The sequence below is a fragment of the Nycticebus coucang genome, chromosome 17 (genome assembly GCF_027406575.1).
Source record: "Nycticebus coucang isolate mNycCou1 chromosome 17, mNycCou1.pri, whole genome shotgun sequence".
Lineage (NCBI taxonomy): Eukaryota > Metazoa > Chordata > Mammalia > Primates > Lorisidae > Nycticebus > Nycticebus coucang.
In genome coordinates, this window is record NC_069796.1 from 30,492,148 (window position 1) to 30,511,999 (window position 19,852).

The 19,852-nt window shown below is 46.0% G+C and overlaps 1 protein-coding gene across 3 annotated transcripts in view; it reads left to right on the plus strand.

Moving 5' to 3' along the window:
* The window catches only part of SLC22A5 (solute carrier family 22 member 5), a 32,614-nt gene extending 17,605 nt beyond the window's left edge, over nucleotides 1–15,009 (plus strand). The window contains exons 3-10 of one of the 3 annotated variants that reach the window (XM_053566936.1): nucleotides 317–471; nucleotides 2,189–2,360; nucleotides 3,494–3,620; nucleotides 5,338–5,438; nucleotides 7,774–7,988; nucleotides 10,504–10,686; nucleotides 12,000–12,144; nucleotides 12,493–15,009. In XM_053566936.1, the coding sequence (XP_053422911.1) occupies nucleotides 317–471; nucleotides 2,189–2,360; nucleotides 3,494–3,620; nucleotides 5,338–5,438; nucleotides 7,774–7,988; nucleotides 10,504–10,686; nucleotides 12,000–12,139 (1,093 nt within the window). In that variant the 3' untranslated portion in view covers nucleotides 12,140–12,144; nucleotides 12,493–15,009. The remainder of the gene's footprint in view (nucleotides 1–316; nucleotides 472–2,188; nucleotides 2,361–3,493; nucleotides 3,621–5,337; nucleotides 5,439–7,773; nucleotides 7,989–10,503; nucleotides 10,687–11,999; nucleotides 12,145–12,492) is intronic. The other 2 variants (XM_053566933.1, XM_053566937.1) reach the window with 2 other exon arrangements.
* Nucleotides 15,010–19,852: the final 4,843 nt, after the last annotated feature.

Below are 19,852 nucleotides of genomic sequence, written 5' to 3' on the forward strand. Positions count from 1 at the left end.
AAGAAAATCAGTTTCAAAATACTGCCTCAAAAATATATATATTATGAATGTCCAGATGTAAGCATAATAGATGTGTTTTAATCGTTATCGTAATTGTGGTACCTGCTTTTTGAGTGACCCTGGTGCCCAGACGGCACATTCATCCTGGCAAGTGGGGGAGGGGAGTAACAGCGTGGGGACAGTGAGACTGGGACTGTACCTGGCACTGGCTACCTTGGCTGCACTGTCTATGACCCCTCACTGAGTGAATTTGGGTAGAGCCCATTCCTGCTGCATTTTTCCAGCTGATTCTCTGTCATTCTCCTTTCCTTCCCAGGTTCGGTCGGAAGAAAGTGCTGTTTATAACCATGACCATGCAGACAGGTTTCAGCTTCCTGCAGATCTTCTCGAAGAACTTTGAGATGTTTATCGTGCTGTTTGCCTTTGTAGGCATGGGCCAGATTTCCAACTATGTGGCAGCATTTGTCCTGGGTATGGCCATCAGGTTGGAGTTGAGTACTTGGTCCTGTGTTTTACCATCATCTCACCACCTGCCTTTCTGGAGATAGCTGTGATAATCCTTTAAGGGAAACTGGTCTCCAGCAAAAACATCCAGAGCTTCCTGGCAAACCCTATTTATAGGCAGGGAAAATGAACCAAACTACTGACTAGCATTGTGTCCTCAGCAGCAAGATTTCCAGTTCTTTTCGGGCCCCCAAGGGGTGGCACTTTGGCCTTTTTAGTACTTGATGGCCATTTTACAAGGACTCACCAAGAACATCCATTTCTTTTCTTTTTTTTTTTTTTGTAGAGACAGAGTCTCACTTCATTGCCCTCAGTAGAGGGCCATGGCATCACATAGCTCACAGCAACCTCCAACTGCTGGGCTTGGGCGATTCTCTTGCCTCAGCCTCCCGAGTAGCTGGGGAGAACATCCATTTTTAAAAGGGCCTGCCACTGCACAGGGCTAAGGTAGCTGGGGAAGGAGGGTGGCAGGGTGCATGGGGAGTAAGGGCCGTGATTGGCAGGCTTGTAAAGGAAGAGAACTGCCTCCTCCTTGTGGGCTGATGATATCTATAGGGGAGAATCAATTGACAAGAGTAGGGTTAGTTAGCTTCAGGGTTTTTTTTTTTTTTGTAGAGACAGAGTCTCACTGTACCGCCCTCAGGTAGAGTGCCGTGGCGTCACACGGCTCACAGCAACCTCTTAACTCTTGGGCTTACGCGATTCTCTTGCCTCAGCCTCCCGAGCAGCTGGGACTACAGGCGCCCGCCACAACACCCGGCTATTTTTTGGTTGCAGTTTGGCCGGGGCTGGGTTTGAACCCGCCACCCTCGGCATATGGGGCTGGCGCCCTACTCACTGAGCCACAGGCGCCGCCCTACCTTCAGGGTTTTAATTCAGAGTATACACTGCAGGGCTTTGGCTCAGACATGCCAGCCTTACTATATCACTGAAAAGTTTCCAGTTTCCCTGGAGGGATCTGACTCCCAGCTAATAAGGTCTTTGGGTTGTATTGTTGAAAGGATTATTATTATTTTTTTTTTTTTTTTGAGACAGCCTCAAGCTTTTGCCCTGGGTAGAGTGCTGTGGCATCACAGCTCACAGCAGCCTCTAACTCTCTAACTCCTGGGCTTAAGCGATTCTCTTGCCTCAGCCTCCCAAGTAGCTGGGACTATAGGTGCCACCACAAGGCCTGGCTGTTTTTTGGTTGTGGTTGTCATTGTTTGGAAGGCCCAGGCTGGATTCAAACCCACCAGCTCCCGTGTATGTGGCTGGCGCCTTAGCTGCTTGAGGTACAGGCACTGAGTTGAAAGGATTATTTTTTTGTTCACATTTAAGAGCATAATTTTTCCTTGAAGGATATTAGCACCTGTGGCCTTGTAATACTTCACCTTGAATGAATTATTATTCTTATGAGGATTAAAGGGGGCCTAAAATGGCAACTTTAGCATATGGCTTAGGAAAAATGGCGACATTTGCTTAAGAGAACTGTTGCTAAGGGGTCTGAAAGGCCACAGTGAGGTGACCCAAGGAGCTGGTCAGACTGAACTATGTTCAGACTCCCACCCCTTCCCTCAGACTTGGAAACTTAGAGATAATTCTGGCTGTTTTCTTACCTGTGTGTTGAAAATGATAACCGTTGATGATTAATAAGGAAATAACCCAAATTAAAATGCTAACGTTACTACTCCCTTGTTCTGAACAGGAACAGAAATTCTTGGCAAGTCCGTTCGTATTATATTCTCCACGTTAGGAGTGTGCATATTTTATGCCTTCGGCTACATGGTGCTGCCACTGTTTGCTTACTTCATCAGAGACTGGCGGATGCTGCTGCTGGCGCTGACGGGGCCAGGGGTGCTGTGCGTGGCGCTCTGGTGGTGAGTGTGGGTGGCTCTGTCCCAGTGGTGTGTGCCCGCAGGATGACTTCTGCCTAGCCTTCGCTAGAGGGCAATAGCAGCCCACAAATCCCCATTTGAGCTCCCAGAGACAGGAAGTATCGGTAAGTGGTTTCAGACTGTTTTCTCCATGCTCAAAAGAGCTCAAACAGAATCCCAAGATATCGCCAGACTTGTTCTCAGCCCTGTGCTGTATTGGCCTAAATATAGGGAGAGGAAAGAGTAGCTGTGAGAAGACGTGGTCCAACATGACCTCCAGGAAGTTCCCAAAGCCCAGGGCAAGGCAGCTTAGGCCCAGGCTCTGGCTGTGTGTGGCTGAGGCCTCTTGCCACAGACAGTGGAAGAAGAGGGAGTACACTAAACACAAGTCCTCGGGGTGGCTGCACAGAGGGGGCCAGGCTCCACCAGCGCCTCCAAAATAGAGGACTTGGACATGCAGAGAAGAGGCCATTCCATACTTAGAGGGAACACAGCTGAAGAGCCGAGGTGGGAATTATCCCTTGAAGGTGGGGAAGGTAAGATCACTGGTCCATGTGGAGTGGAGAGCATTTTAGGGGATAGGGGGAAAGGAAACAGCACATCATGACAGAAGGCTGGACAGCTGCCTGGTCCCAGTGTGATAGAAAATATGTACAAAGACCCAAATCACTTAAGTGCCTTGGCAACATACTGTTTTAGGTGGAGAGTCTGACAAGTCTGTTGGATAAATCAGGGGTGGGGTGAGGAGACTATAGAGGCCAAGATGGCCAGTGCAGATGTGGTTGCTGGGGACAAGGTTGGGAGGATAACAGGGACTGGGCTGGCCTGAGATAGCTGCAGAATCCAGGCTTTAGGAGGAGCCTGCCTTGCACCTGACTCCTCAGAGCCTACCAGGTGGTACCATCACTCTTCTGAAATGACCAGCTAGTACTAGGATCCCATCAGGGTGTGCAGGGCCCTCCAGGTTAGTACTGAGTGTCGAACATGTCCATGCCTCTGGCTTTTGAACACCAAACATTCCACAAACCTAGATCTGGTTCTGAACCTTCATTCCCATGTCCAGGTATGCCCTATGTGCTCTGTTGGTCAGCTGTTGGCCAAGGAGGCCTTACTGAGCCTGCTCCTTGTGCTTCCAGGTTCATCCCTGAGTCCCCCCGTTGGCTCATCTCTCAGGGACTATTTAAGGAGGCAGAGGTGATCATCCGCAGGGCTGCCAAAATGAATGGGATTGTTGCCCCCTCCACCATCTTTGACCCGAGTGAGGTAAGTCCCACAGGGGAGATGGTGAGAGGGCCATGTTGTCCATGATTTGAGGGCAGCAGCCCTAAGCGCTGAAGCCCACCCGTTCCCAGGAGCCCAAGCCCAGCTGCCCCCCAGGCAGGCCCTATTAAAACTTAGAAGTTGAGGAATAGGTTAGAACTGCCTAATTTTCACCTTTCCTATGGATTTTAGGTTTTTCTACTTTATTTACTTCCCCTCTAAGCAATCTTATTTTCACCATTATTTTTAATAATAAACATTCTTTATGAGTGGTAGGATTTTCACAAAGTTAGTGTTTTGGGAAATCATTGTTGCTTATGCCTAAGGTGGCTTGTTATCTTTAAAAGATAATCCAGACCATAAAATACAAAGCACAGGTAGACTGGGAGGCGTTCATCTCTTTCCGCCCTCCAGTGCCTAGCCGTTGCCTCGCTCTTGCACATCATCTAGGAGTCGGGCCCTTTTTAATGTTCACCTCTTCCCCTTACCTCAGCTCTCCCTACAAACCGTATCCTCATGTACCACGAGGAATTTCTTGTCTCCGCCTGGTTCCTGGCTCTTGCTTTTCCTTCCTATCCCCTCTCCTCCTGCCCTCTCTGCAGCAGGCAGTTTTCTTCAGTCTTGTGACTGTGAGGAGAGGTTGGAAGCATCAACTCTGGCTGTGGTTGGTTCTAGGATGAGCCTTGTCTGATGGGAAGACGAGGTGTTGGCTGTGGGGGCAGCCACAAGTAGTCATGCTGAAGTGTGAGCAGCAGGCGCCTTAGAGACACCCGGGACTTGCAGCACAGACTCAGGGCTTGGAAAAAGGAGACCAGTTATTGTAGGTAGCAGGGACCAAAGGCCACCAACAGCCCTGCTGACTTCCCGGTGAAGTGGTCTCCCAGCAACCAGTGGCACTCAGCTCAAACTGAACAGGGCTCTGATGCAGTGGAGGGCTTTCAAATGAGGTGGCTCTGGTGGCTTTTCAATGAGGGGTCAGTCTGGGTGAACCCATAAATCTGACTGGCATCTTTGAGGAAATGAGGCTATTTCAGGGCTCCTTTAAGTCAGAGGTTGACCTTGTGTTGAACTGCTAACTCAGGAACAACAAGCTCCAAAGCTGGGTTTGCTTAAGAAAGCAACATCAGTGTGTTTAGACGTGTGGTTTATTAATGGCCATGGCTGTGCGGAATTTCATAGGAAGTTACTCTGGGTGAAGCTTAGGTCAATTTTCCTGTTTTTCTATTCGAATGTTTTTTCCCTGGAAGCAGATCAATAACTATACGGTATAAGAACTCAGAACATTAACTTTTAAAAAAATATTACATCAATAAACTCCACAGCCAGTTTCTCTCTCTGACCTAGAGGGCAGGGAGCCAGCATGGGGAAGAAATGCTCAGAGGCCTCCCTGGAATGTGGCCACTGAAGGGAGGACGGGGTTGAGCAAGGAGGGAGCTGTCAGCTTGGGCCTCTGCCTCTGACACACCCCAAGGTAGGGACGGACCACCTGCTTTTCCTCCTTATTCTTATTCATTCCGATTTGTTATTGACAAGGCCTGGGGAAGCTCTCGGCAGCCCCAGTGCAGTCACTATACTGTTCTTTTTGAGGAAGAAACTTAACACTCCCCAGCTCTGAGATGGAGATAGCTAAGACGCTGGAGTTTCAAGTGTATTGTTTACTGTGAGTCTGAGTCTCTTGACCTTTTCTCCTTCCCATTCCCTTATCATATTGTTCCTGCAGTTACAAGACCTAAGTTCTAAGAAGCAGCAGTCCCACAGCATTCTGGACCTGCTCCGAACCCGGAATATCCGAATAGTCACCATCATGTCCATAATTCTGTGGTGCGTAAGTGAGATCTGTCTGAGGCTCAGACAAAGCACTGAAAGTGGCCATTAATTGAAAGCCTATGTCATCAGAAAGTCAAAGGGATGGCTTGGTGCCTGTAGCTCAAGCGGCTAGGGCTCCAGCCACATACACCAGAACTGGCAGATTCAAATCCAACCCAGGCCCGCCAAACAACGACAACTACAACTTAAACATAGCTGGGCATTGGGGCAGGTGCCTGTAGTCTCAGCTACTTGGAGGCTGAGGCAAGAAAATCGCTTAAGCCCAAGAGTTTGAGGTTGCTGTGAGCTGTGACATCACGGCACTCTATCCAGGGTGAAAGCTTGAGACTCTTGTCTCAAAAAAAAAAAAAGTCAAAGGGATATGTCTTGTGATAGATGGAAGAAATAGGCATGTTACAGTTCTTAATGTGATGGAACCTCAGAAAAGAAAATGAAAACTGTTGTGGAGGCTGTTTGGGAAAGTATGGGATCTTTGGTGGTGGGGGGGAGTGTCTCTCTAGGTCCTGAGGTGAATCCCTGCCCACTTTCGGTCCTCATTTAGTTGTTCCTATGCTTTATCCCCTCCTGGTTAAGCAGGATCTGAGAGAAGACACCATGTCTATTAGGGTGTAGAGGTTGCTGAGTGCTTTCTGGAAATGTGAAAGCAGGACGTGCTCTTTCTGGGATGTTCAGAGTTAGAGACATAGCCTAGGTGTCCTCACCAGGTTCCTTCTAATGAGACATCTCCCACTGTGTCAGGAAAAGATGTGAGTTACTAGAGAGAGGAAACATGTCCAGTGCCTGCATAGCTTTAATGCAGTGGACAGACCCCGGGGATTGTAGGTGACTCCTGGAACCTGCTGGGTGGGCGGTGTTAAGGTGGACGAGGAGGGCTGATTATGAGACTTACCCACTGGGGTTATCTATGCATCTCCCATTTCCAAGGAGCGGCCCAGGATGCCTTGAGGCATGCAGTGCTCCAAGTCTACCTCAAGACAGGGCCAGCATGCAGCCTGCACCACAGACTTGCCAGCCTGCCACCAGTCACCCACGTGGTTTACCCAGTCTCTTCCACTTGGATTTCCTAGGAACTCATGTACATGTTCTTTCTTCATCATATCAGCTACCAATGAGTCATAAACAGTGTAATCCATAAAAGTCTGGTTTGCCAAAGAGTGTGGTTCCTCAGCAGAGAGAATGCCTACTAGGGACACGGCCCAGGCCAGGGACATTGCAGACACCCAGACGAGAGACAGCCTGGCCCCACCAGTGGGAGTTCCTGTATTCTCCATGAGCACAGTAGGGTTGATTTCAGCTGCCTCTCGCCAGCCGCTTCCTGGCTGGGCAACACACATAGTCTTTAACTGAATGTTATCCCTTATTTTATCTTATTTCTCGAGTCCTGTCACACCTCACTTGGTATCTACCACCTTATCTTCTAGCTCCTTCAGCAGTTGCTAGATTTGGGGAGGTTCAGAGAGTAGGGAAGGGGGCTTCTGTAAAAGCCTCGGCTTAGTATTTTTAAAGCCAGAGGGTAGGATGGAATTTTTTTCGATGAAGTAAATCTGTCTGAATTATATAAGCGTTTCTGCTGTGATGCCTTTTGTATGGGATACTCTGAAAGTACACCAGTGCAGAGTTGACACAAGGAGTGCCCAGTCCAAATACTGATTTTGTGAGAACTTTTTTTTTGCTTATCTCTGGTGTCTAGTATCATGAAAAGTATGCACAGACCTTTTTATTTTATTTTATTTTTGCTAAGTAGCTTTTGTTCTTTTTTTTTTTTTTTTTTCTTTTTTTGTAGAGACAGAGTCTCACTTTATGGCCCTCAGCAGAGTGCCGTGGCCTCACACAGCTCACAGCAACCTCCAACTCCCGGGCCTAAGCGATTCTCTTGCCTCAGCCTCCCGAGCAGCTGGGACTACAGGCGCCCGCCACAACACCCAGCTATTTTTTGGTTGCAGTTTGGCCGGGGCCGGGTTTGAACCCGCCACCCTCGGTATATGGGGCCGGCGCCCCACCAACTGAGCCACAGGCACTGCCCACTAAGTAGCTTTTGTTAGTGTTTATGTATTTGTGACCCAAGATACCTCTTCTTCCAATGGACAGCAGAGGGAAAAAAATGGTTGGACACCCCTGCTTTACACTGAACCACCTGGGCCAGGAGTTCTTTTGTTCCTGAAATAAATCTGCTGCTGCCTTCCTATTCTCTGCTTAAAGAGTAGTTTGGAATTTACTGAAATAATTGCATTTTAAGTGTCGTTTAGGCTGGGAGAGATGTGGATACTGATTTCCAGCTTTCGATGTGGATACTGATTTCTAGCTCTCTTTCTTCTACACTCTGTTTCAGGATGACCATATCAGTGGGCTATTTTGGGCTTTCCCTTGATACTCCTAACTTGCATGGGGACGTCTATATGAACTGCTTCCTTTCGGCTGTGGTTGAAGTCCCAGCATACGTGTTGGCCTGGTTGCTGTTGCGGTATCTGCCCCGGCGCTATTCCATGGCCACTGCCCTCTTCCTGGGTGGCAGTGTCCTTCTCTTCGTGCAGCTGGTGCCCCCAGGTAGGGACCTTGCTCATCTATGGTCTTGGGTTTTCATTGAATCACTCAACTCTCCACCAGGCTGTCTTCCCCAGTTAATAAAGAGAGTAAAATCAAGCCCATCACGGCTCCCTTGTATACAAGGTCTTACAATTAAGTTCACAAAGTCATCCTAGAAAAAGTGCTACATACCTCATTACTGACTTATCACTATGGTCACTCTTGAAATATTCCCCTTGGGAAGCTCTGGACCAATGCCAGTGACTAGTCTGCCCTTGAAAGCAGTCTTGGAATGGGCATCAAAGTTGTTGTATTACCCTTGGTATCCTGAATGCCATCAAAATGTCTTCCTTTCAATATTTCCTTTATCTTTAGGTAAAGAAAAAAGTCACTGGAGGCCAGATCAGGTGATTAGGGAGGGTGTTCCAATATAGTTATTTGTTTACTGGCTAAAAACTCCCTCACAGATAGTGCTGTGTGAACTGGTACATTGTCTTGATGCAATAGCCATGAGATGTTGGCCAAGATTTTTAGTTAAGATTTTCCTAACTGTTTCTCTGTTGATGTTTACTTGGTCTGCTATATTTCTTACAGTCAGCTGATAATTTTTTTTTTTTTTTTTTGAGACAGAGTCTTACTTTGTTGCCCTCAGTAGAGTTCTGTGGTGTCATAGCTAACAGCAACCTCAAAATTTTGGGCGTATGTGATCCTCTTGCCTCAACAAGTCAGCTGATGATTTTGATGCACAATTTGATGAATTTTTGCAATGTTTTTGTCAGTCCTGCTCATTATTGGCCTCCCTGACCTCTCTTCAATAAATCTTTGTTTGTTGCTTTAAGCTCTGACATTCTCATGATGGCACACAAAAACATACAACAATAATGAATGCCACTCAGCAAGACACCACCATACATTGACATGAACACAACTATGAGACACTAGTATACAAAGGTTATGAAACCTTACTGAGTTGTTTGTTCTGTGCCGGTAATGTAAGCACATGGTGCCAAGTTCTCGAACTTAATTATCAGACCTTGCATATGTATTCTTGGCCTAAAAATCAAGAGAAAGTGCCTTCTGAGACCTGAACACTCTATGACCTGGGCTTTGGGGGAGTGGGAAAAACCAACATTAGGGCTGTTGGTTAATTTTACTATATACCCAAGGTAATGTGTTCATATTTGCTTTCCACTTCAGAATAAGGAGGAAGAAAGAGCCTTGCCCATTAATTTTTTTTCCTGGCCCTGTCTTATTTATTCAACACCTATCCGTGGAGTGCCTGCTATAGGCACTATACTTGGTGCTAGCCATATGGAAGGAAACAAGTCAGGCAAAACCCCAGGCCCTCATGGAGCTCACACCCTTGTAGAGAAGACGAACAAGTAAACGAAATGCTTGATCCAGTTCAGATTGTGCTACCTTTCATGAATAAAAATAGGAGCATGGGAAGCTGGTTTTATAAAGCAGTCACAGACAATGTCCCTGAATAGAGGCAGTTTAGCAGAAACATACATGAAGTGACAGAGAAAGCCATATAAAAGTCTAGGAGAACATTTCAGGAAGAAGAAGCAGTGAAGGCAATGACCCTGAGCAGGAAATAAGCCTGGCATGTTTGAGGAGAAAAAGGGAGCCAGTAAAGAGAGGGTCAGGGCCCAGATCACAGAGAGGGCCTCAGAGCCCCTGAGCAGGATTTTAGTTTCTAAAATTGTCATGATGTCCCACAGTGGATGGAAGGTAGCCATAGAACATCTGGTGGGCCCTCATCTGTCCAGCACTGTGCCCAGAGTTCTCAGTGTACTCATGGCTTTCGGAGCACTGGTGGTCACAGATGTTACCTGTCAGGCTGGTAACACTGCACAGGGACGACCCCTAGTGGTGTCTGGTGGAAGAAGCCAGAAATGATGTAGAGGTTCACACTGAGCTCAGAGTGACTCTCAGGTCACACACAGTGTCTCTCATTGGCACAGTGAGAAGGACAGATGGGAGGATCATCCCAGTGATGGTATGAATTTCTTGAGGACTGAGTAGAATGAAAACATGAAATGAGTTAGAACTAGATTCTCCGTTGATGTAAAAGTCATCAGTTAGGGCGGTGCCTGTGGCTCAAGGAGTAGGGCGCCGGTCTCATATGCTGGAGGTGGTGGGTTCAAACCCAGCCTCGGCCAAAAAAAAAAAAAGTCATCAGTTAATTCCACAGTGCTAGCAGTATTAGATTCTGGGGTGGTGGCTCTCTCCCCACATACGTCTTTCACAACTTCTGGACTGGAAAGCAGGTGGACTGGGCTATTGAGGCGCTCACTCTGGTGGTCTCTAGGCTCAGAAAAATGCATGTCACACAGCTCCAGTCCCAGCCTCCTTTTAGAAATCAGCTTGGAGGGAAGCCTTGGCTGTAGTCCTTTTTCCCATAATAGGAAGTTATAGAAAAAATTGGGGGAGAAAGTATATTTATGTCAGGTAAAAAAAAACAAGGAAACACTGAATAGCAGTGTGCCTCGGGTTGGTGCCTACTCCTGCCTTCTTCCCTTTGCCTCTCCAGACTTGTACTATTTGGCTACAGTCCTGGTGATGGTGGGCAAGTTTGGAATCACTGCTGCCTTTTCCATGGTCTATGTGTACACAGCTGAGCTGTACCCCACAGTGGTCAGAAACATGGGCGTGGGGGTCAGCTCCACAGCATCCCGCCTGGGCAGCATCCTGTCTCCCTACTTTGTTTACCTTGGTAAGTCCCATGGGCAAGGGCACGCTGAAGTGCTGGGGTAGATGTGCTAATCAGCTTTAATGCAAGCCCAGATCGCTTGTTAACAAGAAAACAAGCACATACAGCAAATGGGCTCCCTCCAGTATTAGATCTGTGGCTGGGGAGGGTTCTTCTCTGAGTGTACTATCAGGGAGGCTATCACTTTCCAGTGAAAAACCTATAGACTGGCTCAGCGCCATAGCTCAGCGGCTAGGGCACCAGCCACATACACCAGCTAGGGTTCAAACCTGGCCCGGGCCTGCCAAACAACAATAACAACGAAAATAGCTGGGCATTGTGGTAGGCGCCTGTAGTCCCAGCTACTTGGGAGACTGAGGCAAGACAATCGCTTAAGCCCAAGAGTTTGAGGTTGCTGTGAGCTGTGACGCAATGGCACTCTACCAAGGGCGACATACTGAAAAAAGAAACTTGTCGCAATAAAAAAAGAAAAGAAAAACCTATAGACTGTCTAGAACTTGATGAGAAAATTAGAAGGTTTTGTTTCTGTTTCAGCCATCCACACCAGAGGCTACGATTCTTTTATCCTGAGAAACTACAGAGTAGCTTAGGGAGCCTGTATTTAGTTGGAGAAATTTCTTTTTAGAATCAGTATTTAAAAGGAACAGGAGGGGAAAGATGTCCATTCAAGAAGTCTGATGAACTGAGGATTATTCTAACTTGGAGCACTGTGCAGTGGTTTACATTGCATAAGGATCTGCCTTGTGCCGTTTTATGTGGCAGGGCCTCAGTTTTCTCTTTCAACAGTATATCTTCATGGCACTGCTATTTCCCCACACACCCCTAGCTAGCACATCTTTGGAGATGATGGGGTGGCACCTACCCTGAGAGTACCCAGAGTGCTTTCTGAACATACCAAATAGCTATAACAAGCAGAAACAGCTTGTCTAGCCTGAAGGCAAATCAAACGGGTTGGGACACATCTGCAGAGGTGGGAGAGTTATTCCTGTCCCTAGACAACTTCAAGTTCCTTGGAAACCCAACCTTGGGAAATAGAAATAATCATCATGGCTCAGCTCCACTCTTCCCTACCCCCCACACTCCTGCCCTGTGTCATGGGGTACTGCTCAACTTCTGGGGACCTCTGGTCATGCCTCTGCCCACTGTGGGTTCTGAAACTGTCCAGGTACCAGATTCCAATCTGGAATCTCAGACTGTGGGAGATGCTGAGACTAAGGAGGAAAGTGATCCTCATATAGAGTTCTGGGAACATGAAGGGCTGGAGAGAGACCCAGTCTAACTGTATCCCTGGGTTTGGGCTCTCTGCTTTGCCGTAGGTGCCTATGACCGCTTCCTGCCCTACATCCTCATGGGAAGTCTGACCATCCTGACAGCCATCCTCACTTTGTTCCTCCCAGAGAGTTTTGGCACCCCACTCCCAGACACCATTGACCAGATGCTAAGGGTCAAAGGGTAAGACAGGTGATATACTGGGTCTGGGCCTGGCTAGGTCTTAGGATCCCCGTGGTAGAGCCCCTAGCAAACTCTTACAAGTTCCATGGACTAGGTTAGCCATCAAAGGGTTATAAGTATAAGCAGCAAGGTGCTTCCAGCCTGTCCTCTGAAGTCTGTTCCTGTGTGGACATTTCACTGTGCACATCTCCATGACAGCAGCAGCTCTGGATGGTGCAGGGGCCAGGAGAAACATTTCAAAATTTGCTTTGTGATTATTTTCCCCAGTGAAGATATCCTGAGTTCTTTGTTTGTTTTAAGACTGGCAGGCATCTTTTTAAAATTTGTTACTAACATTTGTTTTGCCTATTTTTGTAGAATAAAACACAGGCAGACTGCAAGTCATACAAAGATGTTAAGAGATGGTGAAGAAAGCCCCACAATCCTTAAAAGCACAGCCTTCTAACACAGCTTCCAATAAATGAGAAACTTAGGAGGATAGACTGTGTCTTGTCCAAAACAGCTCGTGCAGACTCCGAGTCCTTCAGTGACAAAGGCCTTTACTGTTTATTCTCTTCACCTATGTCTGACTTGCTCATGGATGGGCACCCAGACTCAGAGGTATGTAGAGTCCTAGAGTACCACCTTCCTCTCAAGACCCCGTGGCTACCTACTGATAACTTTAGATAAGTCCTAACTTTTATGATGATGGACTCAGCACTTCCTAGGAAGATCATTATTCACTAGAACCAATGGGATTTGGAAGAACATAAGAAGAATCTGCTATATTTACATTTTAATTTTAGACTACTTGAAGAGGCTCCTAATAATACTAGAGGTCTAAATTCCTCTACCCCCTTCTTTCTAATGGTGGCCTTTAGAGGAAAAGAAATTGTTTCACAGGGAGTTTGTTTTCTCACCTTTTCTCAGATTATCTAGGACTATCACTTCCCAGGGCAGGAGAACACAGGGTCTAGGGCAGCAGTTCTCAACCTGTGGGTTACGACCCCTTTGGGGGTCGAAGACCCTTTCACAGGGGTTGCCTAAATACACCCTGCATATCAGATATTTACATTACGATTCATAACAGTAGCAAAATTACAGTTATGAAGTAGCAATGAAAATAATGTTATGGTTGTGGGTCACCACAACATGAGGAACTGTATTAAAGGGTCATGGCATTAGGAAGGTTGAGAACCACTGGTCTAGGGAGAACTGGAGGTAATTAAGGAGGAGGAGAGTGGGCAGATACAGAACATGGGCAAGTGCATTGATGTGTGAGCTCTTGGCCACTCAAACTGACAGCTGGGTAGATTTGTTTACATCTGATCAAAGCACTGGGCTTGTCCAGGCCCATAAAAAATGTTTTGTTGAATCTATTATTCTTATTTTCCATAGTTGTGTAAATCAAACCTCCTCACTTCTATAGCTTGTATGTGATTTGAAGGAAGCAGATCAGTGAAAAAGAGAGACAAGCAACTTTGTCTCATCTCTAAACTGTAATGTGGGTTTGGTTTTTTTGTTGTTTTTTGTTTGTTTGTTTGTTTGTTTGTAGAGACAGAGACTCACTTTATCGCCCTCAGTAGAGTGCTGTGGCGTCACAGGTCACAGCAAACTCCAGTTCCTGGGCTTAGGCAATTCTCTTGCCTCAGCCTCCCAAGTAGCTGGGACTACAGATGCCTGCCACAACGCCCGGCTATTTTTTTTGTTGCAGTTCAGCTGAGCCGGGTTTAAACCCGTCACCTTCAGTATATGGGGCCGGTGCCCTATCCACTGAGCCATAGGAGCCACCCTGTTGTTGTATTTGTTATTGTGTCTTTTTCTCCTTAAGTTATTTGCCCTTCAGAATAGACTTGGGGAAGGCTGGTTCCTTAGTCTCCTGGTTTGTGTCTTTTTCTATTTTATTTTTTTTGAGAGATGGGGTTTCACTCTGTTGCTCAGGCTGAGTACAGTGGTGGCGTGATCATAGCTCACTGCAGCCTCAAACTCCTGGGCACAAGCAATCCTCTTGCCTCAGCCTCCCAGGTTTAACAGCTGGCACTACAAGTGTGTGTCCTTATATTTGGCTGATTTTTTTTTTTTTTTGAGACAGAGTCTCACTTTGTCATTCCCTGTAGAGTGCTCTGGCATCATAGCTCACAGCAACCTCTAAATCTTGGGCTCAAGCAATTGTCGTGCCTCAGCCTCCTGAGTAGCTGGGACTACAGGTGCCTGCCACAGTGCCCGGCTTTTTTAGAGATGGGGTCTTCCTCTAGCTCAGGCTGGTCTCGAACTCGTGAGCTCAGGTCATCTGCCCACCTCAGCCTCCCAAAGTGCTGGGATTACAGGCATGAGCCACCATGCCTGGCCTCTGGCTAATTTTTTTGTAGTTGTTTTTTGTGGAGATAAGGTATTACTGTGTTTCCCAGGCTGGTCTTGAACTCCTGGCCTCAAGCAGTCCTCCCTCCCTGGCTTCCCAAGGTCCTGGGATTATACTCATGAACCACTGTACCTGACCTATGTCTTTTTTTTATTTTTATACCCAGAATCACTCTGATAATGGTCGGCAGTTGCCACTGGTGCAAGGCCTTTCCAGATTTATCCTCTAGCACTTCTCTGAATGCAAAACCAATGTCATTGTTTATGGTACCTAATCATGGGGAAAAGTTATAAAAACATTGAAATTATGTTCATAGTCTTTCAGAGTGCTCACTTCAGCCGTGTGACATTATTGGGAGATATTTTGTGTTCATTGTAGTTGTCTTCTCTTTGCCAATTATGTTACCATGGTACTATTAAAGCATATGCTTCACTTGGTTAAAAAACAAAAACAAACAAATCATATTCTTGTGAATGCTACTGAAGTGCCTTGGAAAATGAGAAAGTTTTAATAAGTAAAACGATTTTTAAATAATAGCAACTGCCTGCAGTCTTTTTTTCCAGAAGTCAGTGACCTTGTACCACATCATCACTTTTCTGTCAGCTTGAACTAATTCTGGCAATGGTTGGGATTCATCTCTCAGGCTAAGATTTAATTCCTGTGTATTAGAAATCTTCACTTTATTGATCGATTATAGCCTGAGCTACCTTCTTGCAGAGCATCTTAGCCTAGGTTACCCTGAAAGAAGAGCCTAAAGCCAGTACATCTATGCAGTTAATTAAGTAGTTTATTTGAGAATGAAATTCTGGGGAGAAGAATAGGGAAGGAGGGAGACCAAATACAAGGATGCGTTATCAGGTTGGCCAATAACAAGGGCAAGAATGCCCCATCCAGCAAGAACTTCTAAGGAGGCCTAATGAAATATGGCTCAAAACCACCTGCTCCATGGATGGAAGGGGGAAGCATTTCTCTATTGGTACCCATTCATCAAAGGCAACCCCACGGGCGTCACCTCCCCATGTTTTCAGATGGCAAATGCATGAGTCCCAAACAGGTTCAATCTCCTGGGTAGAGGGCGGCACCTGTGGCTGGTAGATAGGGCACCAGCCCCATATACCAAGGATGGCGGGTTCAAACCCAGCCCCGGCCAAATTGCAACAACAACAAAAAAAAATAGCAGGGCGTTGTGGTGGGCTTCTGTAGTCCCAGCTATTCTGGAGCGTGAGGCAAGAGAATCGCCTATGCTCAGGAGTTGGAGGTTGCTGTGAGCTGTGTGACACCACAGCACTCTAACGAGGGCGATAAAGTGAGACTCTGTCTCTCCAAAGAAAAAAAAAATTCTGGGTAGAAAGCAAACAGTAATACATTGCAGGCCAGAGCCTACGTGAACTGGCCACTGCTACAGTGGCTGGAGTAAGTGGTGGGACTGAGAGGATTGGGGCTTGGATGTGATGTGCAGAGGTGTCTGATATCTATGTACAACTTTTCTTTCTTTTTTTTTGAGATAGAGTCTCACTATGTCGCCCTGGGTAGAGTGCTGTGGCGTCACAGCTCACAGCAACCTTCAACTCTTGGGCTTAAGCAATTCTCTTGCCTCAGCCTCCCAAGAAGCTGGGACTATAGGCACCCGCCATAATGCCAGGCTGTTTTTGTTGTAGTTGTTTAGCTGGCCCGGGCCGGGTTCAAACCTGCCACCCTCAGTGTATGTGGCTGGCGCTATAACCACTCGGTGCTACGGGCACTGAGCCTAGGTACAACTTTTCAAGGGGCATTTGGGCTAGAAAATGTGGATGGACCTGTGTGAAAAGCTCCAGTGTTGGATAAACAACTCCAGGGCCTATTACATAGCAAAACAAGCAGCATCCTAATCAGGTGGGAGGGGAGGCAGCGTGTCTTCTGCAGCACTGTCAGCTTCCCCCCTCTCTGCAGACTGGTTCTATGCTGAGTTCCCGATCAACCGACTTCACAGGTAGTAGTGAAGTTCACAGAGTCTCCAGACCCTGAATGCAGCCTGCCTGCCCACTCTCCTACTGCACGAATGAGCAGTCTGCATTTCCTCTCTTACTTTCAGTGCCACTGATTCCAGTCATTTGTAGCCTTCTGAGGGCAAAAACCATAACTACCTGAATGCTTAGAGCTCTTCCTGAGGTGGGGCAACAGCCTGAGCCACTGCTCAGAGCCAAGTGTCTGAAAATCCAGGCCCTCTGCCTGACCCTGCTGGACTCATGTGTGGCTTGTTTCCATCAGCTGCCATGGCTTTGGGAAGATTGAGTCTTCCAGACCAGGGATCTCCTCCTGACAGGTAGAGAGGCATGTACAAACTATAATCACAAGTTCAGAGCTGGCGAATGATGAAGTGTGTAGTTAATGGCTATTAAAAACTAGAAACCATCACACCTGTAGAAATATGAAGGACAAAGAAAAGGAGGTAGAGAAACAACTCAGATTTTTTTTTAAGAGTAATCTGTCACAGATCAAAGTAAAGGCCAGGGTCTACCCAATGATCTTTTCCTATTCTTGGCAGCTAGTTCTTCATCTCCATCATGTTCCCTCAACACTCTTCATGGATTCCAGAAGGGCTGCTGTTTGCCAGTGATAATTATTCTATTTAATATCTGGTTTAAGTGACAGTGAATGAGGTGGGCAGAGGACCCTGTTCTCTGCTATGTATTAAGTAGCAAAGGAAAACTTCTCAAGAAGAGAGAGAGGGCCGGGGAGGGGGGATATGGGAGGAGGGAGGGCATTTGGGGGACCTCACCTAATGTACAGGATGCAATGGTACATTTCAAAACTACTAAGAAATGAGTATAATTGTGATGGATGTGTTACTAAGTTCAATGTAAACATTCCACATTGTATATCGAAGCAGTACCCTGAACCCCATAAATGCATCAACGTACAAAGTTAGGATTTAATAAAAAATAATTTCAAAAATGCATACACACACACAAAAAGAAAAGTTCTTCTCAGTGTTTGTCTATTTATTGCTTTTCCTAAAGGGCTTTTAGGCTGATAGGGGCTTGATGCAATATGTTAACAACACCTTATGTGCCATTACTATAAAAGCACTTTGGGAAAATACATCTATTTTTTTCATTTAAGCCTCATAAAAATCCCATGAGATTGAGAGAAGATACCCAGGATGATAGAGTCATAGGTTTCTCAACAGAAATTATGTCTTCTTAGAGCTCTTAGGCAGGCCCGCACTTGAAAGTCTCACCTGGGTAGTGCCTGTGGCTCAGTGAGTAGGGTGCTGGCCCCATATACCGAGGGTGGCAGGTTCAAACCCAGCCCTGGCCAAACTGCAAACAAAAAATAGCCGGGCGTTGTGGTGGGCGCCTGTGATCCCAGCTACTCGGGAGACTGAGGGAAGAGAATCGCCTAAGCCCAGGAGTTGGAGGTTGCTATGAGCTGTGACACCACGGCACTCAACTGAAGGCGACAGAGTGAGACTCTGTCTCTAAAAAATCTTTTCTATGTTAACCAGTATGATGAAAATATTTCACATTGTATCTAAAACCAGCACATTGTACCCTATGATTGCATTGATATACACAGCTATGATTTAATTAAAAAAGAAAAAAAAACGAAAGAAAGACAGTCTCACCTCTTGGAGAAGAGACCTAATTTCAGGGACAGAAGATGATGAGAAACACTGGGATATTATTTTTCCTCAAGGCCAGCCAGAGGGCAGCAGCTGGGCACCTATTTTTTTTTTTTCTTCCTTTTATTTTATTTTCAGTAGAGGTAGGGTTTCGCTCTGTTTCCCAGGCTAGTCTCAAACTCCTGGCTTCAAGCCATCCTCCCACTTTGGCCTCCCAAAGTGCTAAGATTACAGATGTTGACTGACTCTTTAATCCAGAAGAAGTCTCATAAAAAACTATGCATTACAGGGGTGAGCCACTGCACCTAGCTGGAGGAAAGGATTTTAACCCAGCTTTCAATCTCTTTAATCATACTAAAAAGTCATCAACATCTGAACAGTTTCCCTTATACTACCAAATCTGGCATACAGACCGGTTAAAGGAGTCTACTTATTTCTCTCTTCAAAGATTTTTAGAAACTATTCTAGAACACAAATGGATAAAGTAGTGAAAATGGAGAATGAGGATGACTCTGAAAGAAGTGAGATCTGCCCAGTAAGAAATGCTAAAGGAGGGCGGCGCCTGTGGCTCAAGGAGTAGGGCGCCGGTCCCATATGCCGGAGGTGGCGGGTTCAAACCCAGCCCTGGCCAAAAACAAAAACAAAAAAAAAAAAAAGAAATGCTAAAGGAAATGCTTCAAGCTTAAATGAAAGGACACTAGCCATGTCCTAACATGGGTAAAGGTAATTATGTAAGTAATTATAAAAGACAATATTAAGGTATTTTCTTAATTCTTTTTTTCTATATAATTTAAAAGATAATTACATAAAGCAGTAATTATAAATTTAGGTTAGTGGGCATACAATGTATAAGATGTAATTTGTGGCAATACAATATAAAGGAGGTGGAGCTAAATAAGAGCACAATTTTTGTATATTATTGGAATTTTGACTTGGTATTAAAATGTATAGGAAAAACCAGGCATGGTGGCTCATGCCTATAATCCCAGCACTTGGAGGCCAACGCAGGTGGATTGCCAGAGTGAGACCTCATCTCTAAAAATAGCTGGTCATTATGGCAGGCGCCTATAGTCCCCGCTACTTGGGAGGCTGAGAATTGCTTAAGCCCAGAGTTTGAGGTTGCTGTGAGCTATGACGCCATGGCATCTGGCACTCTACCGAAGGTAACAAAGTAAGACTCTGTCTTAAAGAAGAAAAAAATGTATAGAAAAAAGTGATGTAGGGTGGTGCCTGTGGCTCAAGGAGTAGGGCGCCAGTCCCATATGCCGGAGGTGGCAGGTTCAAACCCAGCCCCGGCCAAAAAAAAAAAAAAAAGAAAGAAAAAAGTGATGTAAATTTGGCCAGACATAGTGGTTCAAGCCTGTAATCCTAGCACTCTGGAGGTCAAGGCAGGTAGATTGTCTGAGCTCAGGAATTCAACACTAGCCTAAGCAACAGTGAAACTCCGTCTTTACTGAGAATAGAAAAACTAGCAAGGCATTGTAGCAGGCGCCTATTGTCCCAGCTACTGGGAGGCTGAAGCAAGAGGACTGCCAGGAATTTGAGGTTGCGGTCAATTATGACACCATAGCACTCTAGGGTGACAGACTGAGACTCTGTCTCAAAAAAAAAGTGATATAAATTTAAAATGATATCTTAGAAAATATGTATTTAACACAAAAGAAAGCAGTTATGGAGGAATTAAGGAACAAAAAAAAGATAAAAGTCAAAATAGCCCTTTTTATTCTTATTATATTATTATATACCCTTATCGCTATCCTTTTTATATTAAATAT